The sequence below is a fragment of the Vanrija albida genome (assembly GCF_041260175.1).
Source record: "Vanrija albida strain AlHP1 chromosome Unknown contig_7, whole genome shotgun sequence".
Classification (NCBI taxonomy): domain Eukaryota; kingdom Fungi; phylum Basidiomycota; class Tremellomycetes; order Trichosporonales; family Trichosporonaceae; genus Vanrija; species Vanrija albida.
Window position 1 is genome coordinate 1,744,233 of NW_027191426.1, and position 19,463 is coordinate 1,763,695.

At 64.3% G+C, this 19,463-nt stretch overlaps 12 protein-coding genes across 12 annotated transcripts; 6 read left to right on the forward strand and 6 right to left on the reverse strand.

The window, feature by feature from the left end:
• Positions 1 to 611: 611 nt before the first annotated feature.
• Positions 612 to 2,323, reverse strand: RFT1 (Oligosaccharide translocation protein rft1; the record flags this gene model as incomplete). The annotated part of the gene is made up of 4 exons (XM_069357517.1): positions 612 to 675; positions 726 to 1,431; positions 1,467 to 1,612; positions 1,644 to 2,323. The coding sequence occupies 4 exons, from the start codon at positions 2,321 to 2,323 to the stop codon at positions 612 to 614; spliced, it is 1,596 nt and encodes a 531-aa protein (XP_069205454.1).
• Positions 2,324 to 2,473: 150 nt separating this feature from the next.
• On the forward strand, positions 2,474 to 3,335 carry Q8F55_009148 (uncharacterized protein; the record flags this gene model as incomplete). The annotated part of the gene is made up of 2 exons (XM_069357518.1): positions 2,474 to 2,727; positions 2,771 to 3,335. The coding sequence occupies 2 exons, from the start codon at positions 2,474 to 2,476 to the stop codon at positions 3,333 to 3,335; spliced, it is 819 nt and encodes a 272-aa protein (XP_069205455.1).
• An 84-nt stretch (positions 3,336 to 3,419) lies between these two features.
• On the reverse strand, positions 3,420 to 4,287 carry Q8F55_009149 (uncharacterized protein; the record flags this gene model as incomplete). Its single annotated transcript, XM_069357519.1, has 4 exons — positions 3,420 to 3,484; positions 3,518 to 3,575; positions 3,615 to 3,728; positions 3,865 to 4,287. The coding sequence occupies 4 exons, from the start codon at positions 4,285 to 4,287 to the stop codon at positions 3,420 to 3,422; spliced, it is 660 nt and encodes a 219-aa protein (XP_069205456.1).
• A 374-nt stretch (positions 4,288 to 4,661) lies between these two features.
• On the forward strand, positions 4,662 to 5,956 carry Q8F55_009150 (uncharacterized protein; the record flags this gene model as incomplete). Its single annotated transcript, XM_069357520.1, has 2 exons — positions 4,662 to 4,964; positions 5,000 to 5,956. 2 exons carry the CDS (start codon positions 4,662 to 4,664, stop codon positions 5,954 to 5,956), a joined length of 1,260 nt encoding a protein of 419 aa, XP_069205457.1.
• Positions 5,957 to 6,146: 190 nt separating this feature from the next.
• On the reverse strand, positions 6,147 to 7,015 carry Q8F55_009151 (uncharacterized protein; the record flags this gene model as incomplete). Its single annotated transcript, XM_069357521.1, has 4 exons — positions 6,147 to 6,204; positions 6,302 to 6,548; positions 6,586 to 6,685; positions 6,782 to 7,015. 4 exons carry the CDS (start codon positions 7,013 to 7,015, stop codon positions 6,147 to 6,149), a joined length of 639 nt encoding a protein of 212 aa, XP_069205458.1.
• Positions 7,016 to 7,217: 202 nt separating this feature from the next.
• Positions 7,218 to 8,009, forward strand: Q8F55_009152 (uncharacterized protein; the record flags this gene model as incomplete). Its single annotated transcript, XM_069357522.1, has 2 exons — positions 7,218 to 7,887; positions 7,954 to 8,009. The coding sequence occupies 2 exons, from the start codon at positions 7,218 to 7,220 to the stop codon at positions 8,007 to 8,009; spliced, it is 726 nt and encodes a 241-aa protein (XP_069205459.1).
• Positions 8,010 to 8,020: 11 nt separating this feature from the next.
• Q8F55_009153 (uncharacterized protein) lies at positions 8,021 to 8,227 on the forward strand (the record flags this gene model as incomplete). The annotated part of the gene is made up of 1 exon (XM_069357523.1): positions 8,021 to 8,227. The coding sequence occupies one exon, from the start codon at positions 8,021 to 8,023 to the stop codon at positions 8,225 to 8,227; it is 207 nt and encodes a 68-aa protein (XP_069205460.1).
• A 93-nt stretch (positions 8,228 to 8,320) lies between these two features.
• On the reverse strand, positions 8,321 to 10,529 carry NOP2 (rRNA (cytosine-C5-)-methyltransferase nop2; the record flags this gene model as incomplete). The annotated part of the gene is made up of 4 exons (XM_069357524.1): positions 8,321 to 8,469; positions 8,517 to 10,123; positions 10,159 to 10,251; positions 10,300 to 10,529. The coding sequence occupies 4 exons, from the start codon at positions 10,527 to 10,529 to the stop codon at positions 8,321 to 8,323; spliced, it is 2,079 nt and encodes a 692-aa protein (XP_069205461.1).
• Positions 10,530 to 10,765: 236 nt separating this feature from the next.
• Q8F55_009155 (uncharacterized protein) lies at positions 10,766 to 12,199 on the reverse strand (the record flags this gene model as incomplete). Its single annotated transcript, XM_069357525.1, has 6 exons — positions 10,766 to 10,868; positions 10,909 to 11,075; positions 11,109 to 11,570; positions 11,609 to 11,862; positions 11,909 to 11,959; positions 12,004 to 12,199. 6 exons carry the CDS (start codon positions 12,197 to 12,199, stop codon positions 10,766 to 10,768), a joined length of 1,233 nt encoding a protein of 410 aa, XP_069205462.1.
• A 359-nt stretch (positions 12,200 to 12,558) lies between these two features.
• On the forward strand, positions 12,559 to 15,924 carry PRP5 (pre-mRNA processing RNA-helicase; the record flags this gene model as incomplete). Its single annotated transcript, XM_069357526.1, has 2 exons — positions 12,559 to 13,201; positions 13,247 to 15,924. The coding sequence occupies 2 exons, from the start codon at positions 12,559 to 12,561 to the stop codon at positions 15,922 to 15,924; spliced, it is 3,321 nt and encodes a 1,106-aa protein (XP_069205463.1).
• A 256-nt stretch (positions 15,925 to 16,180) lies between these two features.
• Q8F55_009157 (uncharacterized protein) lies at positions 16,181 to 17,841 on the forward strand (the record flags this gene model as incomplete). Its single annotated transcript, XM_069357527.1, has 4 exons — positions 16,181 to 16,235; positions 16,284 to 16,366; positions 16,554 to 17,112; positions 17,147 to 17,841. 4 exons carry the CDS (start codon positions 16,181 to 16,183, stop codon positions 17,839 to 17,841), a joined length of 1,392 nt encoding a protein of 463 aa, XP_069205464.1.
• A 54-nt stretch (positions 17,842 to 17,895) lies between these two features.
• Q8F55_009158 (uncharacterized protein) lies at positions 17,896 to 18,777 on the reverse strand (the record flags this gene model as incomplete). Its single annotated transcript, XM_069357528.1, has 2 exons — positions 17,896 to 18,448; positions 18,485 to 18,777. The coding sequence occupies 2 exons, from the start codon at positions 18,775 to 18,777 to the stop codon at positions 17,896 to 17,898; spliced, it is 846 nt and encodes a 281-aa protein (XP_069205465.1).
• Between the last annotated feature and the right edge of the window lie 686 nt (positions 18,778 to 19,463).

Genomic DNA, 19,463 nt, shown 5'->3' on the forward strand with positions numbered 1-19,463 from the left:
CGTGCCGGGCCCGATTGTTCCCTGGGGCGTGGGCGGGCTAATTGGGCGAGGCAGGGTGGGTGGGCGGGCCAGCTAGAGGGACGAGGGGGGGGTGCTAGGGAGGCTTAGGGGAGAGGGAGGGGAGGAGTGCGCCGTGCCTCGTCCATCTGGCTGCTTTGCCTTGCTCGCCCCTTACTGTTATTCTCCTCCGCTCAGTCTCGTTTGTTTGCCCCGAGCCACGCCGGCATGCAGCTGGATGCTTGTTGTACGTCGCCTGCTCGTCGCTGCCGTTGACGCTCCTGACTGATTCGAGATCTAGAAGGGGAACAGTGTGGGCATTACTCACGCCGCGCTTGCGACGTCCGGCTCGGGTCAACTGTAATTTGTTGCCTTTGTTGCCTGCATGCATGGCTTGGTGCTGCCGCTGCCGCCCACACAGTCTCTCTCGCTGCCCACCGGCCGACCTAGTCCAGCCTACAATGGCACACGGCCAAGCCCAGCGTGCTTATCAGACTGAGGTGACTTGCTCACCTACCTGCTCACCCTCATCAGTGCCTGCCTGCCCACGACAACCACGACACGCGGGACCATCACGGGTGACTGATGCAACATGATTGAATTCTATTGTCCCTCTAGTCGGCCTTGCCCTTGAGTGCCCGGCCAACAGCTGCGATAGCGGCCTTTTCCATCACAAAGCTGCACGCACGTCAGTGTCTCGCTCCCACGCAGCAGCGACGATCACTCACATTAGTCCGAGCACAATGGCGCCGGCTCCAGCGCCGAGCGCGAGCAAGAGTACCTGGTTGCGTAATGACGGCCCGGCATTGTCATCGTTGCCGCCAAGGCGCGCACTCGCAGCCCACACGACGCCACCGAGCACGGCGACGGCGATGCGTATGGGCCACTTTGGCAGCACGCTGCCGATCCTGAGGAATGCCGACGCCGGCTGCCGTTGCCTCACGACACTGCGCGCGTGCACCAGCGCATAGCCGATGCGCACCAGCATGGCGGTGCACGACGCGTAGATGAGCGCCTGCTCGGTCGTCACTGTTGCTATTGTCCCCCGCGCCAGCGCCCACAGGCTGAGCGCGAACACGCCCGAGCTCGCGACCATGACCTTGGCCTGGCGCGCGACCTGGGCCGGCGTGGCGCTGGCGGCGTGGAACGCCTCGAGGATGCCGTTGAGGCTCAGCAGCGGGAGGTAGCAGGCGAGGTAGGTTTGGAGGGTCAGCGCCGCGCTCGTCTCGGCGGTGTACCGCCGCGGGAGGAGGAAGGGGAGGAGGAGGGGGAGGAGGGGTGGCACGAAGACGGGCAGCAGGAGGGCGAGGTGGGACGAGAGCCGGAGGGCGAGGGTGAGGAGTGGCACTGTGGCGGGGGCGTCGAGCGAGCGCGACCAGTGGAGCAGGAGGGTTTCTTCGAGCGGCTGGAAGATGATGCGCGCGACGAGCGAGCCTGGGGGTTAGCGCGGCCGCCGCCACCCTACGCACCATAGTTCATCGCGACGGCGTACCCGCCCTGGTCGCCGAGCGGCGAGATGTATCCGACCGCAATGCGGTCGGCCTCAGTAAGCACGTGCTTGACGACGCTCTGGCGCGTGTTGGCGAGCGCGAGGGCGTACGTAGCGGGGTCGTAGCTTCCGTCAGCCCGCTCAGCACAGTACCCACCTCGAAGAAGGGAGCAGCGTCGGCGCGCCATACGCCCAGAGGTAGCGCGCGGCGAGCCACGCCGCGCCGGCAAAGTGGCCGGCCGCGAACCCGAGCAGCGCGTGCGTCCCACTCCTATCCGCGACGAGGCAGGCGCACGCGACGACGGCGCGCACGATCGCCATCCCGCCCTCGGCCTGCACGCGCGTGCGGATGTCGCCGGCGCGCAGGGCGCGGACGTAGGCCGGCTCGACGAGCAGCTCGGCCAGCGCGGCGGCGACGTACAGCGAAAGCGCGGGGTAGAAGCCCGCCTGGGAGGTGGTGCTCGCCGGCGCGGTGTAGAGGTAGAGCGAGACGGCGGCGGCGGCGACCAGCGCGCCGAGGCGGAGGGGGAGGGCGGCGAGGGCGGCGTCGGGCGGGCTGAGGGTGCCTGCTGCCTTTCCAGTCTTGTCATCGCTGGCTGCGGGCTGCCCGCCGCGCAGGAGTGCATTCCGCACCCCCTCGCGCGACAGAAACAGCACCGTCGCAGCCACCAGGTCGAACTGGATCGCGGCGGTGCCGAACACGCTCGGCGGGGCGAGGCGCACCAGCACCTGGTTGAGCCCGAAGGTGAGCAGGCGGGACAGGAGCTGGAGGAGGATGAGGGCGCGGGCCAGGGCCGTGGGGGATGCCGCGGGCGGCGCCGGTGTATCCGCTGTCATATCCGTTGTGTGCCGAGCGAATGTCGACAGTTGACCGTGTTGGCGACCGAGATGTATGCGACCGAGACGTGGAGGAGCGAAGTGGAGGTTACTGGGAACGCGTGAAACCCAACCCGAAAGCATTCGCCGTGCGTCATCGCCCATCGCACAATGGCCCTCCGCCCACACCTGCACCTCCTCGTGCCCTCCTCCACGGCCTCGGTGGCCCTCGAAGCCCGCCTCTACCTCCCGCCAGCGCTCGTCCCAACCGTCGGCGCGTTCGCCGCGCTGTCCGAGAGCGCGGGCTCGCGGCCGACGCCGATCGCCGAGCTCGCGGCGGGCGCGCGCGCCGCGCTCTCCGAGGCACAGCGGCTCGTGGTCGCCGCGCACCCCTGGGCCAAGCTGGGCGGGAACCAGCTCTTCCCGTGGGTGTTGCCAGCATCATGATTGGCACTGCTGACTCGGCAGCGTCGTGGCCCAGCACGTCCCCGACGCCGTGTTGGAGGGCAGCGCTGGCCCGACGGCCCTCGTCGCGACGTTCAACGTGCGAGGGGTCGGCGCGAGCGGGGGCTCGGGGGCCTGGCTGGGCTTTGGGATCGGGCCCGACGCCGACGACTTTGCGGCCGTCGAGGGCGCGCTCGCGGCGCTCGCGCCCAGGGCGAGGGTCTACCGCCTCGGATACTCGTACGGCACGCTGCTGGCGCTCAACGCGCCCCGGCCGCCGAGGGGGGTGGCGCGCACGATGCTGGTGTCCCCCGCGCCGACGCTGTTCAAGGCGCTCACCCTGCTCTCTGGGCCGACGTTCGCGCAGGGGCTCGCGGCCGCGCTGGGGGATGCGACGCCGCGCACCCTCTGGCTCACCTACGGCACCGCCGACGACTTTACCGGCGCGGACACGCTGCGCGGCCTTGGCGGCGAGGATAAGGAGCGGATCGTGCGCACCGAGATTGAGGGGTGCGGACACTTTTACGCCCGGCCGCAGGACGCGCGCGCGCTGAAGGCTGCGGTCGGCGCGTGGATTGACGATGAGTGAGGAGTGTGCTGGCCTGGCTGATCCCAGCGCGCCGAGCAGACTGTAACGACACTGCATGTTGTACTACGATGAACCCTACGCGACCTACGCCAGCGCCTGCCCCTTGACGAGGCGCGGCAGCACGACCTTGCGCCAGATGTCGGTCACCTCTGGGTGTCAGCGGCGTGGCGGGGGCGACTCACGCGTCTTCGTGCGGCTCGGGAAGTGCTCGGCCACGTCCTCCCAGTCCGGCTTGGCCGTCTGCTGTTAGCGACGCGGCGCCAGCACACCAGCACCCACAGCAAGCACCTCGCACACGAGCTTGATCTTCATCACGCGGCTCCACCCCGCGCCGTCGGTCGCCCAGTCGCGCCCCGCGAGCAGCGCGGGGAACACGGTCTTGCGCCACGTGTCCTTGCATTCTGGTGTCAGCGCCGGGGGTGGGGGTTGACCCACGCGTTGCCGTCTTGCCGACCCCGAGTGCGAGCTTGGTGTAGTTTGCGTTGGTCGCCTGGCGTCAGCTCTGGCAGTCCCGAAGTCAGAAGCTAACCTTGCTGACCTCGCTCACGAGCAGGGCACGGTCGTACCCGCCCTTCGCCGCCGGCGCCGGCGCGCCCTTCTCATTCTTGATCTTGGCCGCCGCGCCCTTCTCATTCTTGATCTTGGCCGCCGCGCCCTTCTCCGTCTTGACCTTGGGCTTGGCCTCCTTGACAGTCTTGACCGCCTTGGCCGCCTTGGACACTGGCTTTGCCTTCCTCGGCGGCGGCGACGGGGTAGCGACCGAGCCCTCGGACTCGAGACACGCGGTCGACGGCGCCGCGACCGAGCTCGCGTTGAGCAGCTGCGCCTGGAACGCCTTGAGGTTGCGCTCGGTCAGCCCGGAGCTGGCGTCGGCCTTGGGTTTGACGTCGCCGAGGGGCTCGTACGGGTGAGCGCGGCTCGGCGCGGAGAGCTCGCTCTTGACTTTGGGCATGGTGTGTGGTGGGAGGAAGAGAAGAGACGAGTGAGGATGTCATGGGAAGTGGGCGTGCGGAGTGGAATGCTGGTGGGCGTCGCGAGTCTGGGACCTGGACTGGGGGGGACGGGGGAGATGACGGGATGAGGTGGGATGGGTGTGTGTTGGAGGCGGCGGGGTGTGTGTCGCGGGGGTGGCGAGCCGGGCGGGGCGCATTGCGCATGTGGTGATCCGCAACACACCCACCTTCCCTCGTCTCGTCTTCCTCGTCTTCCCTCGTCGCGTCCAGAGTCCATCACTCACTCCCCCCCTCTGGTCGCATCACCTCACCTACTTTCATCACCGTCCTCACCTCACAAACTCACTTCCACTCTCCTCATCGTCTCACCACAATGCCTCCCGCCACTAAATCCCGCAAGGCAGCAACCAAACCCCCCAAGCGCAAGCCCAAGCCGGCTCCCAAGGTCAAGGTCGAGCCCCGCGCCATATCCCCCGCGGGCCCGCCCCAGCTCGACAAGGCCCTCGTCCTCAACATTGTCGTCGCCAAGCTCGAGGCGTCAAAGACGGCCGACTGGCACGCGCTGGCTGAGCGCCTCGCCATGGGCTCGGGAAACAGGGCCAAAGGCGCGAGGAAGAAGGCGACGCCGTCAGCCAACGAGTTGACGGGGACCCAGATTCATGCCATGTACCACAATGTGGGTTACGACGCGAGACGAGAGCTAACCCTCAGGTCATCCTCCCCGCGCTCAAGAGCGGGCGTGCGCTGTGGGTCGACGAGCCGACTGACGAGGATCTCGTCAAGCTCGAGGAAGAGGGCGAGGAAGGCGAGGAAGAGGAAGCTGAGGAGGAAGAAGAGGAGAAGGAGGAAGGGGTGTACGAGGGACACGACGTGGAGATGGAGGAGGCCGAAGAAGGTGGCGACGATGGCGCGCAGGCGAGCGACACGCTCGAGGACGAAGATGAGACGGGGGACATGCCCGAGGTGCCGTCGCCTTGTCATGGCCCGGAGGAAGACGACGAGGAAGAGACCAAGGCCGAGAACATCGACACCGACGAAATCAAGTGCGAGGACGAGGCGGACGAGGACGAGGCGGAGGCGCCCGAGGAGTACTTTGAAGAAAGCCAGGTCAAGCTCCTGCCCTGCCCGTGCGGGGTCGAGACTGAGCCGGAGGACGACATCGATGAGGCCAACGCCGAGGAGCAGGAGGAGGACGAGCCTGAGGACGACGCGCAGGACGACAAGCCCGAGGTCGAGGCACTGGCCTCGGACGGCGAAGTCAAGCCCAAGCGCGACGTGAAGCCTAAGCCTGACGTCAAGTACGAGGTCTCGGACGACGACGATGCCAGCGACTCGGACTCTGACTCGGATGTCGACTGCAAGGACGCGGACGCAGACTACAAGTGCAAGAGCAAGGCGGGCGGCAGCAAGCGCAAGATGCCGGCTCGGGCCGCCACGAGGGTCTCTGCCACCAAGTCGGCCGCCACCAAGGCGTCTAAGAAGCCCGCCGCCACCAAGCCGCCCGCCGCCAAGTCCTCCGGCACCAAGCGCAAGGCTGCAGGGAGCTTTGAAGGTGCCGCCTCTCGCAAGAAGATCAGCCTCAGCTCGCGGGGCAAGCGCTCGCTGTGTGAGGTCTGCCTGAGCCCCGTCAAGGACGGCGAGGAGACCTGTGGGCCGTGCAGCGCGTAGGGAGCTCGAAGGTGAGGCTACTGCGTTCACAGGAGACTCACAGCCGTGCAGTCTCCTCGCCAGAGCCTCAGACCATTTCCACGCTTCAGCGCCACTCCCCCTGACCCGTTTCCATGACCCACACAGCCGCACAGCCCAAATCCCAACGCGCCTGTAGATCACTGTACATTAATGCATGACTCCCAAGTCCTCAAATCTCGTCGTCGGACGCGAGCAGGTCCTCCTCGGGAAAGTCGCCGACCGTGACCCTGTCGGGGCGCACGAACGCGGCGCGCTTCGCCCCGGTCGTGAAGTATCGCTGCCCGTCGACGCTGGCGTCAGCCTATCCCCAGCCCTCGAACCCACGCTCCGTCTCCCTTTCCGGTAGGCTCGTCGAGCTCGACGCCGACCCACACGCCGCCCTTGCCAATGTCGGCCGAGCCGACAAAGCGCACGGTCCCGCGCTTGGCGAGCCCGCCCTCGGGCGCAATCTCGACGCGTGCCCCGGGCACGAGGTTGGCCGGCACGGCGGCGGGCGGCGCGTGCGCCAGCGGCTCGGGCACGTCGGCGAAGCGGCCCAGCTTGTGCGCCTTGAGGTGGGAGAGGACGGTGTCTGGCGTGATGTCAGCGGGTGCGGGGCGGTGGCTCACCATTGCGCGCCTCGTACTCGGCGGGCGTGAGCTCGAACTTGTCGACGCCCGTGGTGTCGGTGTACTCGCCCGGCCGGGCGTTGGGGTCGGTGTTGGCGACCTGGCGGGGGCGTTAGTGGGCTGGCGGGGGGGCGGGGCGGGGGGAGGGGAGGTGGGGAGGAGGGGAGGGGGGGGGGGGAGGAGTGGAGAGGCCCACCTTCACCACGTAAAACTCCCTCAGGCCATAGCTCGCGAGCGTGGCCCCATCGTCCACCAGCGCGGCCAGCACCGGCCCGTCATCACTCGCGTGCAGGCTCAGCGCTTGCCACTGCTGCGCGATGCCAGTGATGGGCACGAGCTTGTCCTTGAGCGCGGCGACCGTGAGGTCGGCGTCGAGCCGGCGCTCGCTGTGCGTGTCGGGCGACGAGATGAAGAAGGACGTGAGGGGCATGGTGGTGGTGGGGGGAGTGGAGATGTGAGCAACAGTCGAGAGTCAGCAGTCGAGCGTGGTCGAGCTCGTCGACGCTCGTCCCTCGCCGATCGCGTCGACCTCCACCGCGCGCGGATTCCCACCACGTGGCAGGATGCCGACTACTTGTTGACGCTGCGATCCTCGTCGCAGCTTCACCGACTCTCTCACCATCCACACAACCATGAGCGCCAGCGCCGAAGCCGCAGCCCCCAAAACCGTCGTGGTGACCGGCGCATCTGGCCTGCTCGGGCGCGCTGTCACCGCCGCCTTCCGCAAGCGCGGGGACACGGTCATCCCGCTGGCGTACACCCGCGCGGACAAGGACAGCAGGTACACGAAGCTCGACCTGACCGACGCGGCGGCGGTCGACGCCTTCTTCGAGAGCACGCCCGTCGACGTGGTAGTCCACGCCGCGGCCGAGCGGCGCCCCGACGTCGCCGAGGCCAACCCCGCCGCCGCTGAGCGCATCAACGTCGGCACGTCGGCGCACCTCGGCCGCCTGGCCACGACCCACGGCTTCACGCTGCTCTACATCTCCACCGACTACGTGTTCAACGGCCGCGCGCCGCCGTACCACGTGCAGGATCGCCCCGACCCGCTGCAGATGTACGGGCGGCAGAAGCTCGCGGGCGAGGAGGCCGTCGTCGCTGCGCGGGGCGCGGGCGCGAACGCCGCGAGCGTGCGTGTGCCCGTGCTCTTCGGGCGGGCGGAGTACAATGCCGAGAGCGCGGTCAACGTACTCGTTGATGTGGTCAAGGACCAGAGCGGCAAGGCGTACACTATGGACCATTATCAGATCCGCAACCCCACCAACGTGGACGACGTCGCGCGTGTGCTGTATGATCTTGCGCGTGAGTGGTGTCGGGGGTGGCTCGGCTCGCGACCCGCGGCTCGCTGACGCTCGCTCGCTCGCCCAGACCTCACACGCCCCCTCCCCCCATCCTCCACTTCCGCTCCACCGGCCCCCAGATGACAAAGTGGGAGATGACCCAGGTCATCGCAAACGCCCTCAACCTCCCCCTCGACCACGTCACGCCCGTCTCGGCAAAGCCAGAGACAAAGCCCGGCCAGACCGAGCGCCCGTGGAACACTGAGCTCAGCGTCGCCGCCCTCGAGGAGCTCGGCGTCAGCACGGCCGAGGCAAAGCCCTTTGCCCAGTGGTGGCCAGAGTACCTCGCCGAGCACAAGTAGGCCCACCGGCACAAGTAAGAGTGCATCTAGATATAGAGCAGGGTATGCCATGCCATGTCCACCAACCAGCCACGTCAGGTGCTCGCGAGCACCTTACTTTTGCCGCCTCTTCTCCGTCACCTTTTTGCTCTTGGCCGTCTTGATCTGGCCGCTGGCGGCGGGCGCGGCCTTGGGCGCCGCGGCACTCTTGTCCTTGGCAAGCTTGATGCCCTTGGTCTTGAGCAGGTGCACGCGCTTGCCCTCTGCGATAGCGTCAGTACAGCCTCCAACCCGCTCGCCCTCTACCCACCCCGGATGATCGCGTCGTCCTCGGCAGAGTCGAAGACCGCCTTCTTGGGCTCCTCCTGGCCCTCGGGCACAATGTCACCCGTCACCTCCTCCTCCTCGTCCGCCTCGGCCGCCTTCTTGCCGCGCTTGCCGACCTTGAACTTGGCGACAAAGAAACCGTCCATGTTGTGCTTGTGCGGGTAGTACCTGCGCGTGAGGTTGACCGTCGGGTTGAAGTGCTTGCCCTCAAACGACGTGAAACCCTCGACACCAAACTCGAGCCCGGTCGACACAAGCTTGCAGTGTGGGCGCTTGCGCAGCGCGTAGTCGACAACGCTCTCGTTCTCGTCGACCGTCACCGAGCAGGTAGAGTAGACGACGTAGCCGCCCGTCGCAGAGTTGGCGTTGACCGAGTCGAGCGCACAGAGGATGAGCTGCTTCTGCAGGTGCGCGAGCAGCTGGAAGTCGCGCTCGCTCTTGTTCACCTTGACACTGGCGTCCTTGCTGATGACACCAGTGCCCGAGCATGGCGCGTCAAGAAGCACACGGTCAAAGCCGCCCATGACTCTTGGGAACTCGCGCGCGTCATAGTTGCACACGACGACGTTCTTGCAGCCCATGCGGTGGACGTTGGCAGTCAGCGACTTTGTGCGCGCCTTGTTGCTGTCGTTGGCAAACACGACACCGGTGTTTTGCAACAGGGCCGAGATGTAGGTCGTCTTGCCACCGGGGGCCGACGCCATGTCGAGGACACGCTCTCCAGGCTGGGGAGCGAGCGCGATAACCGGCAGGAACGAAGACGCAGCTTGGAGCATGTAGTGACCAGCGAGGTACTCTGGCGTCGCACCGATGGGCACGGGCGACTCGAACACCTGCAGACCGACCTTGGACCACTTGCCGATGGGCTCGAGGTTGGCACCGCGGTTGATGAGCGCCTGGGCGAGGTCGCGTCGGCGTGTCCTCAGCGTGTTGGCGCGGATGGTAACAGGGCGGGGCGACTCGTTGGACTCGAAGAACGCGAGCGCCTCGTCGGCGGTAAACAGGCGCATGAGCTTGTTGACCAGGAAGTGGTTGTAGCCAAAGTACGTCGCAATGTCGTGCTCGAGCTGGACGAGGTGGTCGGAACGCGACTTGCCGGGCACGCCGAGCGACGTCTTGTCGTCCTTGGCGCTGCAGACGCCGACGAGCCAGCGCATACGGTTCTCGACGTCGCGCAGAGACACGCCGTGCTCGTGCTCCTCCTCGATGCCGTCGACAGCAGGCAGCGTGTAGCTCTCCTCGAGGTCGTCCTCGAGGTTGGTCTGGATTGCTCCGTCCTCGTCATCCTCGTCGTCGTCCTCGGCCATGGCCGCGTCTCCGTCGGCGTCCTCCTCGTCCGAGGCGAATGCGCTGTCCACCTCGTCGTCCTCGTCCATGAACTCGTCGTCGTCGCCGTCAAACTCGGGGAACTCGTCGCCGAGCTCCTCATCGTCCTCGTCATCATCGCCCTCCTCGGGCGCCTCGTCGAGGTCGAAGTCGTGCAGACCAGCGGGAAGGCTCTCCTTGCCGCCGTTCAAGTCGGCCTCGTCCTCCGAGTCGGTGAACACAAGCTCCTTGGCTGGGCCGTTTCCAAAGTCGTCCTCGTCGTCGCTGGTCGTTAGTCATACCCACAAGATTCTACTCACGAGTCAGCAGCCTTGGCGGCCTTCTTGCCCTTCTTCTCCTTGGGCTGCTTCTTGGCCTTCTTCACTGGCACCTCCTCCTCGTCAGACCAGTCGCTGTTCCGTGGTTAGTGCTATCCTTGCCACGAGGTCGGCAGCACCCACCCCTGCTGGAGAGCCTCCTCGGCATCACTGTCGTCGTCGACACGGTCCACAGCCTTGACACGCTGCTTGCGGGCCTTGCCGGGCGTGGGGAGAGCAGTGGCCTTGACAGCCTTGGCCGGGTTGGCGGTCGACGGCGCCTTCTTCTTGCCCTTGGACTTCTTCGACTTGTCGAGGTCCGATCCGGGCAAGGGGGTAGGCGGCGCCTGCTTGTTCCTGGCCTTGCGTCCCATGTTGTTGGTGTGATGGGGTGGGTGAGAGGGTTGAGATGCAGTCTCCAGTTGTCGCTGGACCAAAAGTGGAGGAAGTCATCTTCAACTTTTGACGGTCCCTGACGTGTAAATTTTCTTATCACACAATCGACTTGCCACTGATTACAAACAAAAGCAAATGTATTAGAAGTGTCCATTTGACTTGTTACAACTGGGGGTACATGTCGTCATCGACGCATGCTTGTTCTGCTTTACAACTACTTGTTCTGCCTGAGGTCCTGGAAGAACGTCTCAATGTCCTCGCGGCTCACGCTTTGCCCGGATTGAGCATGGCCAGCGAGCATGGCCTTGAGCTTGTCCCTGTGGCGGGTTAGTAACACCCAGACCGCGCGGCACCCACTTCATGGCGTGGAATCCGTGCAGCGCTTCGATAGCCTGCACACGGGGCAATGAGCCGACGACGCGTTCTGTCACTGCATCCAGGGTCTCGGGTTCCTCGTCGTCCGCTGGTGGCTCGTAGATCTCCTCGTCGACCAGTGGGAAGGGCAGAGAGGCAATCGCCTTTTCCTGGCAGGTTAGCCAGGTCAGTACGGCACTCACGTCAAGCTCGCGCTCCAGTCGTTCGCGGATGCCGTGCGCAAGGAAGAGGTCCCCCGCGCCCTTCCTCTCAGCAGGAGACACACCGTCCACGGTCTTCGCAGTCGCGTCGGCCACCGCGCCCGCCACTCCGGGCGTCGAATCTTCTGCGGGTGATCCCTCCACACGCGTCTTCTTCGCGTCAGGAAGATCGGTTTCCTCCAGAGAGCGCTTGGACCCGTTGGTGACAGACTCTGCTCTCCCAGCGACGGCCCATTCGCCTTCCTTTTCGCTCGGGACAATCACCATCCACCCGCTCGTCCCCGCACGCTCAGAAAGCAGGGAATGCGGTCGCACGCAGTCGGCGCAGATGAGGGCATCGTACGTGTCCGACGGAATAAGGCAATTGGCCTCTTCGTCCTCTTCGTCGTCTAGTGGTGCTTCCCGCCGTGGCTGGAGGTTGAGGCACGATTCGTGGAACCAGTCCTGGTTGTCAGCTAGGTGAAAGTCGTCCAGCTGCTCACTTCACAGGCAAGGCAGTTCACCATCGCTTCGGTCTCCGTCAAGGGATCATAATCCCGTCCGCAGCGACAAAACTTGCCTGAGAAGTTCTTGGTGTAACGATTCTTGTCGTTGGGTGCCTGCGGTTGCTGATGTGGGGGGTTGAGAGTGCAGTGTCGTTTGGACTTGGATGGGCCAGCTTCGGCTGGGGTCATCGACGAGGTGGGGCAGTCACACTTGAATGAGCGTTTCGTCCACAGCTCGACCAAACGGTGTTCTGACTGTCAGCTGCGGGTCATTGCTCCGACATGGCAGCTGCTCACCAGCGTGGCAGGAAATCGAGCAGCCATAACACACGCCCTTCTCTCCGCAGTCTGGTACATGTCAGCTACGTTTGGCTCTTCTGAGCTGTACCCACCGATACACGAAAATATGGACTGTCGCAAGTAGCCCTTAGAGTAGGTGCACTCGTCAAAGGAGTAAGGAAGGACCTCGCGTGCTTCCTCGGCGAGGCGGTCCTGCTCCTCGATGAGGGTGGGGAGGTCGACTTCCTCTGTCGCTGGGTGGTGTGCCAATATCTCTGGCGAGAGCATGGGGAATCCCGTCGAAGGCATACTTGCGAGGTTTGGAGTATGTCGCTGTGCAGCGGCGATGTGGGGTGAGATGTTGTTGTGTCTCTCACGCGTCGAGGCTATCTCGTGCAACAGGGGGTAGGGGGGGATGCCAAAGGTGGAGGTGGCCTCGGGTGATCAATGGCGCGCCTATTTAGCGGTTACTTTTAGGCCTCCAATAGTTTATTACACCTAACATTTTCGGTCGGTGGCAACTCGGACTGACTCTCCTCAAGGTTGAATTGGAATGAGCACCGCCGAGATCACGAGACGACTTGAACAATCAACCAACCCCACATCCGCTCCTCCTCCTTCCCTCTCTTTCGTATCGCTCAACGCTTCCGTGGCGAGGCGAACACAGGATGCCTCGCTCCCCTCGTAGGTCCCGCTCTCCCGAGCAGCACCGCTCCTCACACCGGAGTTCGCATCGAAGCCCCTCGCCGTCTTCATCAAAGTATGGCCGCGACCGCCGAGACGACCGTGACTCTCGCCGTCGAGACGACCGCGACAGGGACTACGACCGCGACCGTCGCTCGCGCGATGACGACCGTTACGTGAGGGACCGTGAGCGTGAGCGAGACCGTGACCGTGACCGCGGCGGTGACCGTGATCGCGACCGCTACGACCGGCGCAGGGACGACCGGGACGACCGCCGCGACCGGGATCGTGACCGCCGACGAGACGACTATGACCGCTACGACGACCGCGACCGTCGACGGGATGATCGGGACCGCGATGGACGCCGCAGCGATGACCGTGATCGCGACTCTGGTCGCGACCGTGTCAACGGTGAGTCCTCGAGGCGCTCCGGCCGTTCACCAGAACCCCGCCGCCCGCACTCCGACTCGCCGGCCCCCGTGTCCGAGGAGGAGAAGAAGCGCATCGCCCGGGAGCGCCTGGAAGCTTGGAAGAAGAGCCGCGAACTGGCCAAGACGGCGAGCGCTGGCAATTCGGCGGCATCGACACCCGAGCCCAAGTCGCCTGTGAAGCCTGGTTTCACCAAGGGTGAGTCGAGTCGTGCAAAGAGTGGGCGTGGTCTGACATGCGTAGCGCCGGTAGGCAAGTCCAATCTGTCGTTCAGCTCGCAGTCGCTCTCACGCATTGGGGTGTCTTTGAAACCGACACCTCTGAAGCGCTCGCTTGGACTCGACGACGATGACGACGAAGGCGACCGCAAGCTTCTCAAGCTTGACCTGCCTTCGTTCGACCCCGAAGTGCAGAGCGGAACAGCAGCCAATGTTGAAGCTGTCACTGAAGACATGGCTGCTGTTGAGGGAGACGAGAACGAAGACGACTCGACTGCCGTCAAGCACGAGAATGGGACAAACGGGGCAGACTCCAAAATGGAGGTCGACGAGGAAGAAGAAGAAGATCCTCTTGATGCCTTCATGAAGTCCAACACCGCAGAGGTCAAGCGAGTGACGCAGGAGGACCGCCAACGGCAAGGGCTTATCGGCGGGGACGACAGCGACGACGAGGTCGAGATTCGCAACACGGCGGAGGAGGGTTTGGCGAAGGCCGAGGCTCTGCTGCAAGCCGCTGCGAGCAAGTCGAGGAAAAAGGACCTTCCGACCCCCGATCACTCGCTCATCGACTACGAGCCGTTCCGTAAGAACTTCTACACTCCTCCAGTCGAAGTCGCCGACATGGACGAGGAAGACGCCGAACTGCTGCGACTCGAGTTGGACGGCATCAAAGTTCGCGGTGTCGACGCTCCCCGCCCAGTTCAGAACTGGGGTGCGTTCGGTCTCCCAGTGGCCGCGCTGGACGTCATCCGCGCCAAGGAGTGGGAGAAGCCGTCTCCCATCCAGGCTCAGTCGATCCCGTCCATTATGTCGGGCCGCGATGTCATTGGCATTGCCAAGACTGGATCAGGCAAGACCATCGCTTTCCTGCTGCCGATGCTCCGCCATGTCAAGGACCAGCGGCCGGTCAGTGGTCTCGATGGCCCAATTGCCGTCATCCTTTCCCCCACCCGAGAGCTTGCGACCCAGATCTACAAGGAGGCCAAGCCGTTCGCCAAGGTCATGAACCTACGCGTGTCGTGCACCGTCGGTGGCCAGTCGATCAGTGACGACATTGCCGCCATGAAGAAGGGTGCCGAGATTGTTGTGTGCACTCCCGGTCGCATGATCGACCTGTTGACTGCCAACAACGGTCGTGTGACCAACCTTCGCCGCACCACGATGCTTGTCATGGACGAGGCTGATCGCATGTTCGACATGGGCTTTGAGCCTCAGGTCATGAAGATCATCAACAACACCCGTCCCGACGCCCAGAAGGTCTTGTTCTCGGCCACCTTCCCCAAGACCATGGAGGCACTTGCCCGCAAAATCCTGATCAAGCCACTGGAGATTACCGTTGGAGGCCGCTCGGTCGTTGCCCCTGAGATTGATCAGCGTGTCGAGGTCCGTGATGGCGACACCAAGTTCAACCGCCTGCTTGAGATTCTTGGCGAGATGAGCAACGAACACCCCGACGAGACAGACTTCCGCACCCTCATCTTCGTCGACCGTCAAGAGTCCGCTGACGACCTGTTCCGCGAGCTCTTGCAACGTGGATACATCGCCTCTTCCCTCCACGGAGGCAAGGACCAAGTCGATCGCGAGGAGGCCATCAAGAACTTCAAGAACGGCGATGTCCCTACCATGGTTGCCACATCGGTCGCTGCACGTGGTCTAGATGTCAAGGAGCTCAAGTTGGTCATCAACTACGATGCGCCTAACCACATGGAGGACTACGTCCACCGCGCTGGTCGTACTGGACGCGCAGGGAACACTGGTACCTGCATCACATTCGTCACCCCTGAGCAGGAGAAGTTCTCGGTCGACATTGTGCGCGCTCTCGAAGCTTCCAATGCGTTCATCCCCGACAAGCTCAAGGAAATGTCTGACGGCTTCCTCAAGAAGATCAAGTCGGGCAAGGCTCGTGCCGCTGGCAGTGGGTTCGCAGGCAAGGGTCTCGAGCGCATTGAGCGCAGGCGCGAGGAGAAGGACCGCGCCGAGAAGCACACGTACGGTGACACTTCCGAGGCCGTGTCATTGTCCTCTCGCGAGGGTGCCGTCATCCCCTACAAGCCCAAGGGCAACGACACCAAGCCGGGCGAGAACTCCATGAAGGGCGAGTCCGACTACACCTTCACCGAAATCAACGTCGAGGTTGTGCATGGCCCGGCCCCCGACAAGCTGCCGTCTGGCCCTGCGGCCCGTGGTACCAAGGCGGAGGCAGCGTCGCTGCCGGCGCAAACCCTCGCGATGATCGACCAGGCGCGCAAGGAAGGACGACACATCGACGCCGCCAACCTGGCCAAGATTGCCGCCAAGCTCGAGCAGACGCTCGAGCACTCTAAGGCTGCCGCTCTTGGAGCAGCCCAGGCGCCCGACCCGCACCGCCGCACCAAGGACCCAGACGCAACCGACTGGCACGCCATCTTCCCGATCAACGATTACCCGCAAAAGGCTCGTTGGAAGGCGACCAACAAGGAGCAGATGTTGCTGCTGTCCGAAATCTCGGGCGCGTCGGTCACCATGCGTGGTGTCTACTACCCGCCTGGCGAAGAGCCTGCGATCGGCCAAGAGCCCAAGCTTCACCTCCTTATCGAGTCGAACGACGAGATGCGCGTGCGCGCGGCCGTCGACGAGCTGCGCCGCAACCTTGTCGAGGCGTCGGTGCAGGCGCTCAACAACACTGACCGTGCGGCGGCGGCTGGTGGACGGTATGCGGTTTAAGGGAGGGCGGGAAGCAGAGACGAGGCGAGATCACGTCACAATAGTCCTATGCATGTATTCAGTACGACGAGGTGCGAGGGCGCTTGTAGGGCAGTTGCTGTTGTGTGCCGGTGCAAGTGATGACAATGTGTGACAAGACGTTCGGATCCGAAATTTCATGACGTTGTCAATGATGGAGATTGACCTCGAGCCAGTTTCGACTTTGACAAGTCAACATCATTCATCCTCTACTTTGAACAACGACACCCAGTACACAATGGCACCGACTCCAGCTTGGGTAGTGAAGGGTCTGCAAGACGTTCTCGGCTTGGGTGAGCTCGGAGAGCCAAGCGCGCGACAAGCCAGCTGATCCACGACAGATGCCGAGACCATTGAGCAGGTCATCGTCCCGGACCTCGAGTCGTCCTACTCCAGCGAGGTGCGGCTGAGGTCACACTTGCAGGTGAGTGCGGTATGCAATGGAGTGACTTCGCATCCCATCCTGTGTCTTGTTCAAACCAGCGAGGTGCACTTGTGGGAGCGGTTTCGGACCGCCCCACCGCTGCACCATCCCCTATCTCGACGATTTGATGCCCCCTCCACGTCCACCTCCTCCTCCTCCAGCCCAAGACTGCCGCTGACAGTACCAGGATTTCCTCGGATCCTCCGCCCCCGCCCGTGCCTTCGCGGACAAGTACACGCAGTACCGCTTCCCCTCGATCGCCGCGAGCAGCAGGCCGCAGATCCTGACTCCCGACCCGGACCTCGTCAAGAAGCCCAAGGCCAAGGGTACCAAGTCTGCGACTGGCAGCGGCCGCGCAACGCCGGCAGCATCATCCTCATCGACCAACGTCGCCGATGCGCTCGAAGCCGCCTTCGGGCCTGGCGGCAAAGTGTACCAGAAGCATCAGGACAACGACCTCTTCCCTGGCCGAGGCGGGTCCGGCAAGGGTGCGCACCGCTCCACGCCCGGCAGCGGGGCGCACACTCCACGCGCTGGTCTCGTTGGCAGTGCGATCACCATCCACGAGGCCAAGTCCAAGCCCGCACCCAAGGGCAAGGGCAAGGACAAGGAGGAGAAGATCTGGGACTTGCCTAAGAGCAAGGCTGTCCTCCGCCTCGAGGGCCAGATTGCCAACCTCAAGGGCCTGCAGGCGGGCATGGGCAAGGTGGCATTGAGTGACGACTATGTGCCGTGCTTCTGTCAAGGTGGGTGGGTGAGGTGACGGGCGCTGATGTTCAGCTCGCGTTCACCCAATTGCACCGTACACACCGCAATGCGGAGCCTGCGGGCTGATCTTGTGCAAGCTTCAGCCTCCTCACGCGCCGTGCCCATCATGCTCTCGCCCGACGCTCACCCCTCCGGCATTGTCGCGTCTCATCCTCCGTATCCAGGACGAGATTGTCGCACAGGAGGCTCGGGAGCAGGCCGAGCGTGACGAGGAGGACCGCCTGCGTAAGGAGAAGTGGATCGCCGAGACGGGCGGCGGTGCGTTCCCCTCGCTTCAAGGCAACGGACCAAAGGGCAAACCAAGCACGGCCGAGGCGGCGCGCAAGGTGCTTACTATCGGCGGCAAGAACGCAAAGGGCAAAGGGCGCGCGACCATCACGACGACGACGTACACGTCTGTTCCTGTTGCGAGCTCATCGAAGCCCAAGGAGGAGGCGCCAGCAAAGCCAACGGATGTCATCCCTCGGCCCCGGTCGCCCCCGCTCGACACCGCACGAGCAGCCAAGGAGCTCAGCAAGATCCTCTCTTGGCGTGACGAGAACGACAGGCCGTGGGGTGACCCCAAGGCCGAGCGTCGCGGCGACGCCTGGGTCTACGTCGAGCCTCCGCTCCTCGAGGTTGTGGGTCGGGAGGGTAGTGGCCGGCGCAGCAAGGCAAAGAACAAGAACATTGGCCTTGATGGGCGCAAGGTTGTTGGTGCTGCGTAGACACACATGCAACTGAATCCCAGAGCGGGCACGGGCATCACATCCAATACTGACTTAGAAACGGCGGTGTACCTGCTCGCCATTGTCGTCGTCGTCCTCAGGGTATTCGTCGTCCTCATACTCATCCCCATTCTCATCCTCCTCATCGGCACCCTCACCTTCACCCTCGCCATCCCCATTCTCATCCTCGCCCTCACCCTCACCCTCAGCCTCGCCCCCACCCTCAGCCTCACCCCCAGCCTCAGCCTCAGCCTCACCCTCAACCTCACCCTCCCCCTCGCCATCCTCATCCTCGTCCTCGACCTCGACCTCATCCTCCTCGTCCTCGTCCTCGACCCCGACCTCATCCTCCTCGTTCTCGCCCTCCTGCACCGCAAGGCGATTGTTGATCGCCAGCGCCTCATACCCCGCGGCCAGGTCCGCATCACCTTGGTCCCCATAGCCGTCGGCGTATCGCGCGCTCGCCCCACCGCCGCGGCCGCCACCACCGGCAAAGCTGCCCATGTTCTTAATAGACACCTTGGGCACCGTCAGCCCCGACGCGAGCCGGCCGCCGACCTGGACGCTGTGCCCCGTGAACTCGCGACCCGACGCGTCGTACGAGTACCTTTGGGTTGGTCAGCGCGCCCGGGCGACAGCTTACTCGGAGGCCCCGAAGAGGCTTAGGATGTGGCGCGCGGCCATGTCGCGCTTGCGCGGCGCTTCGGCGGCCGGCTGCTCGACCTTTGGCTTGATGACCTTTGGCTTCGCGGCAACTGGCGCCGGCTGCGTGGTGGCCTGTGGCGTCGCTGCCGGCTTCGGGACGGCTGGCTTTGGCTTCGCCTCTGGCTTGGTGGCCGGGTTGGCGGCCGGCTTCGCCAGTGGCTTGGTGACCGGGGTGGCGGCTGGCTGCTTGGGGAGGGCAGGGGCCACTCCGGCATCGGTGTTGTCCTTCATGTCGAGTGGGGTGATTCGCGGGGTGCTCACGTCGGCTAGAGTTCGAGCATGTACTGAGTGCTAGACTCGGCTTGCACGACGCCATCCGCCCGTTTATAAACACCACAGACGCGTCCTCATACGGTATGTAGCTATCGCCACGAGTCGGCGGGTTCCTGATCTTGCACAGGAGCCGCCGCGGGTCGCAGAGTGCGGAAGCGGCGAAACGCCTCCTGCATTCCGGGGTAAGAGGGGAAGGTTTGCCCCCGGGGCGGGATAGGGCAGTTGCGGGCGGTGTGCGGGTGTCGCCACGCTAGTGTTTCAGCACGACCGGCGAGGTTCAGACGAGGACGAGCGCGCCGTCGGCGAGGTCACGGGGGTGGGCTTGCTGTGCCGTGCCGTGAGCCGGTTCGACAGTGCGTGGCTGTGCGTGGTCTGCCTGGGAAGCGTGCAGGAATGGCCGCGTGAGGCACGCCGCGGCAGAGTTTGTGGGGAGTGTGGCACTTTGTTGTGGCAGTTTGTTTGGCATCCTGGTTGCAGGCTCAGATGTCTCGGCATGTCGTGCAGTCAGACGAGACTGGTGACTTGTCCCTCAAAATACAGACTGGATGCATGCAGTACATACAAAAACAACTTCACCGGATCAAGCTTACGATGCCCGAAATGCAGGCCCCCAAACTTCGGCATCCACTACCATTGCGGTGCTG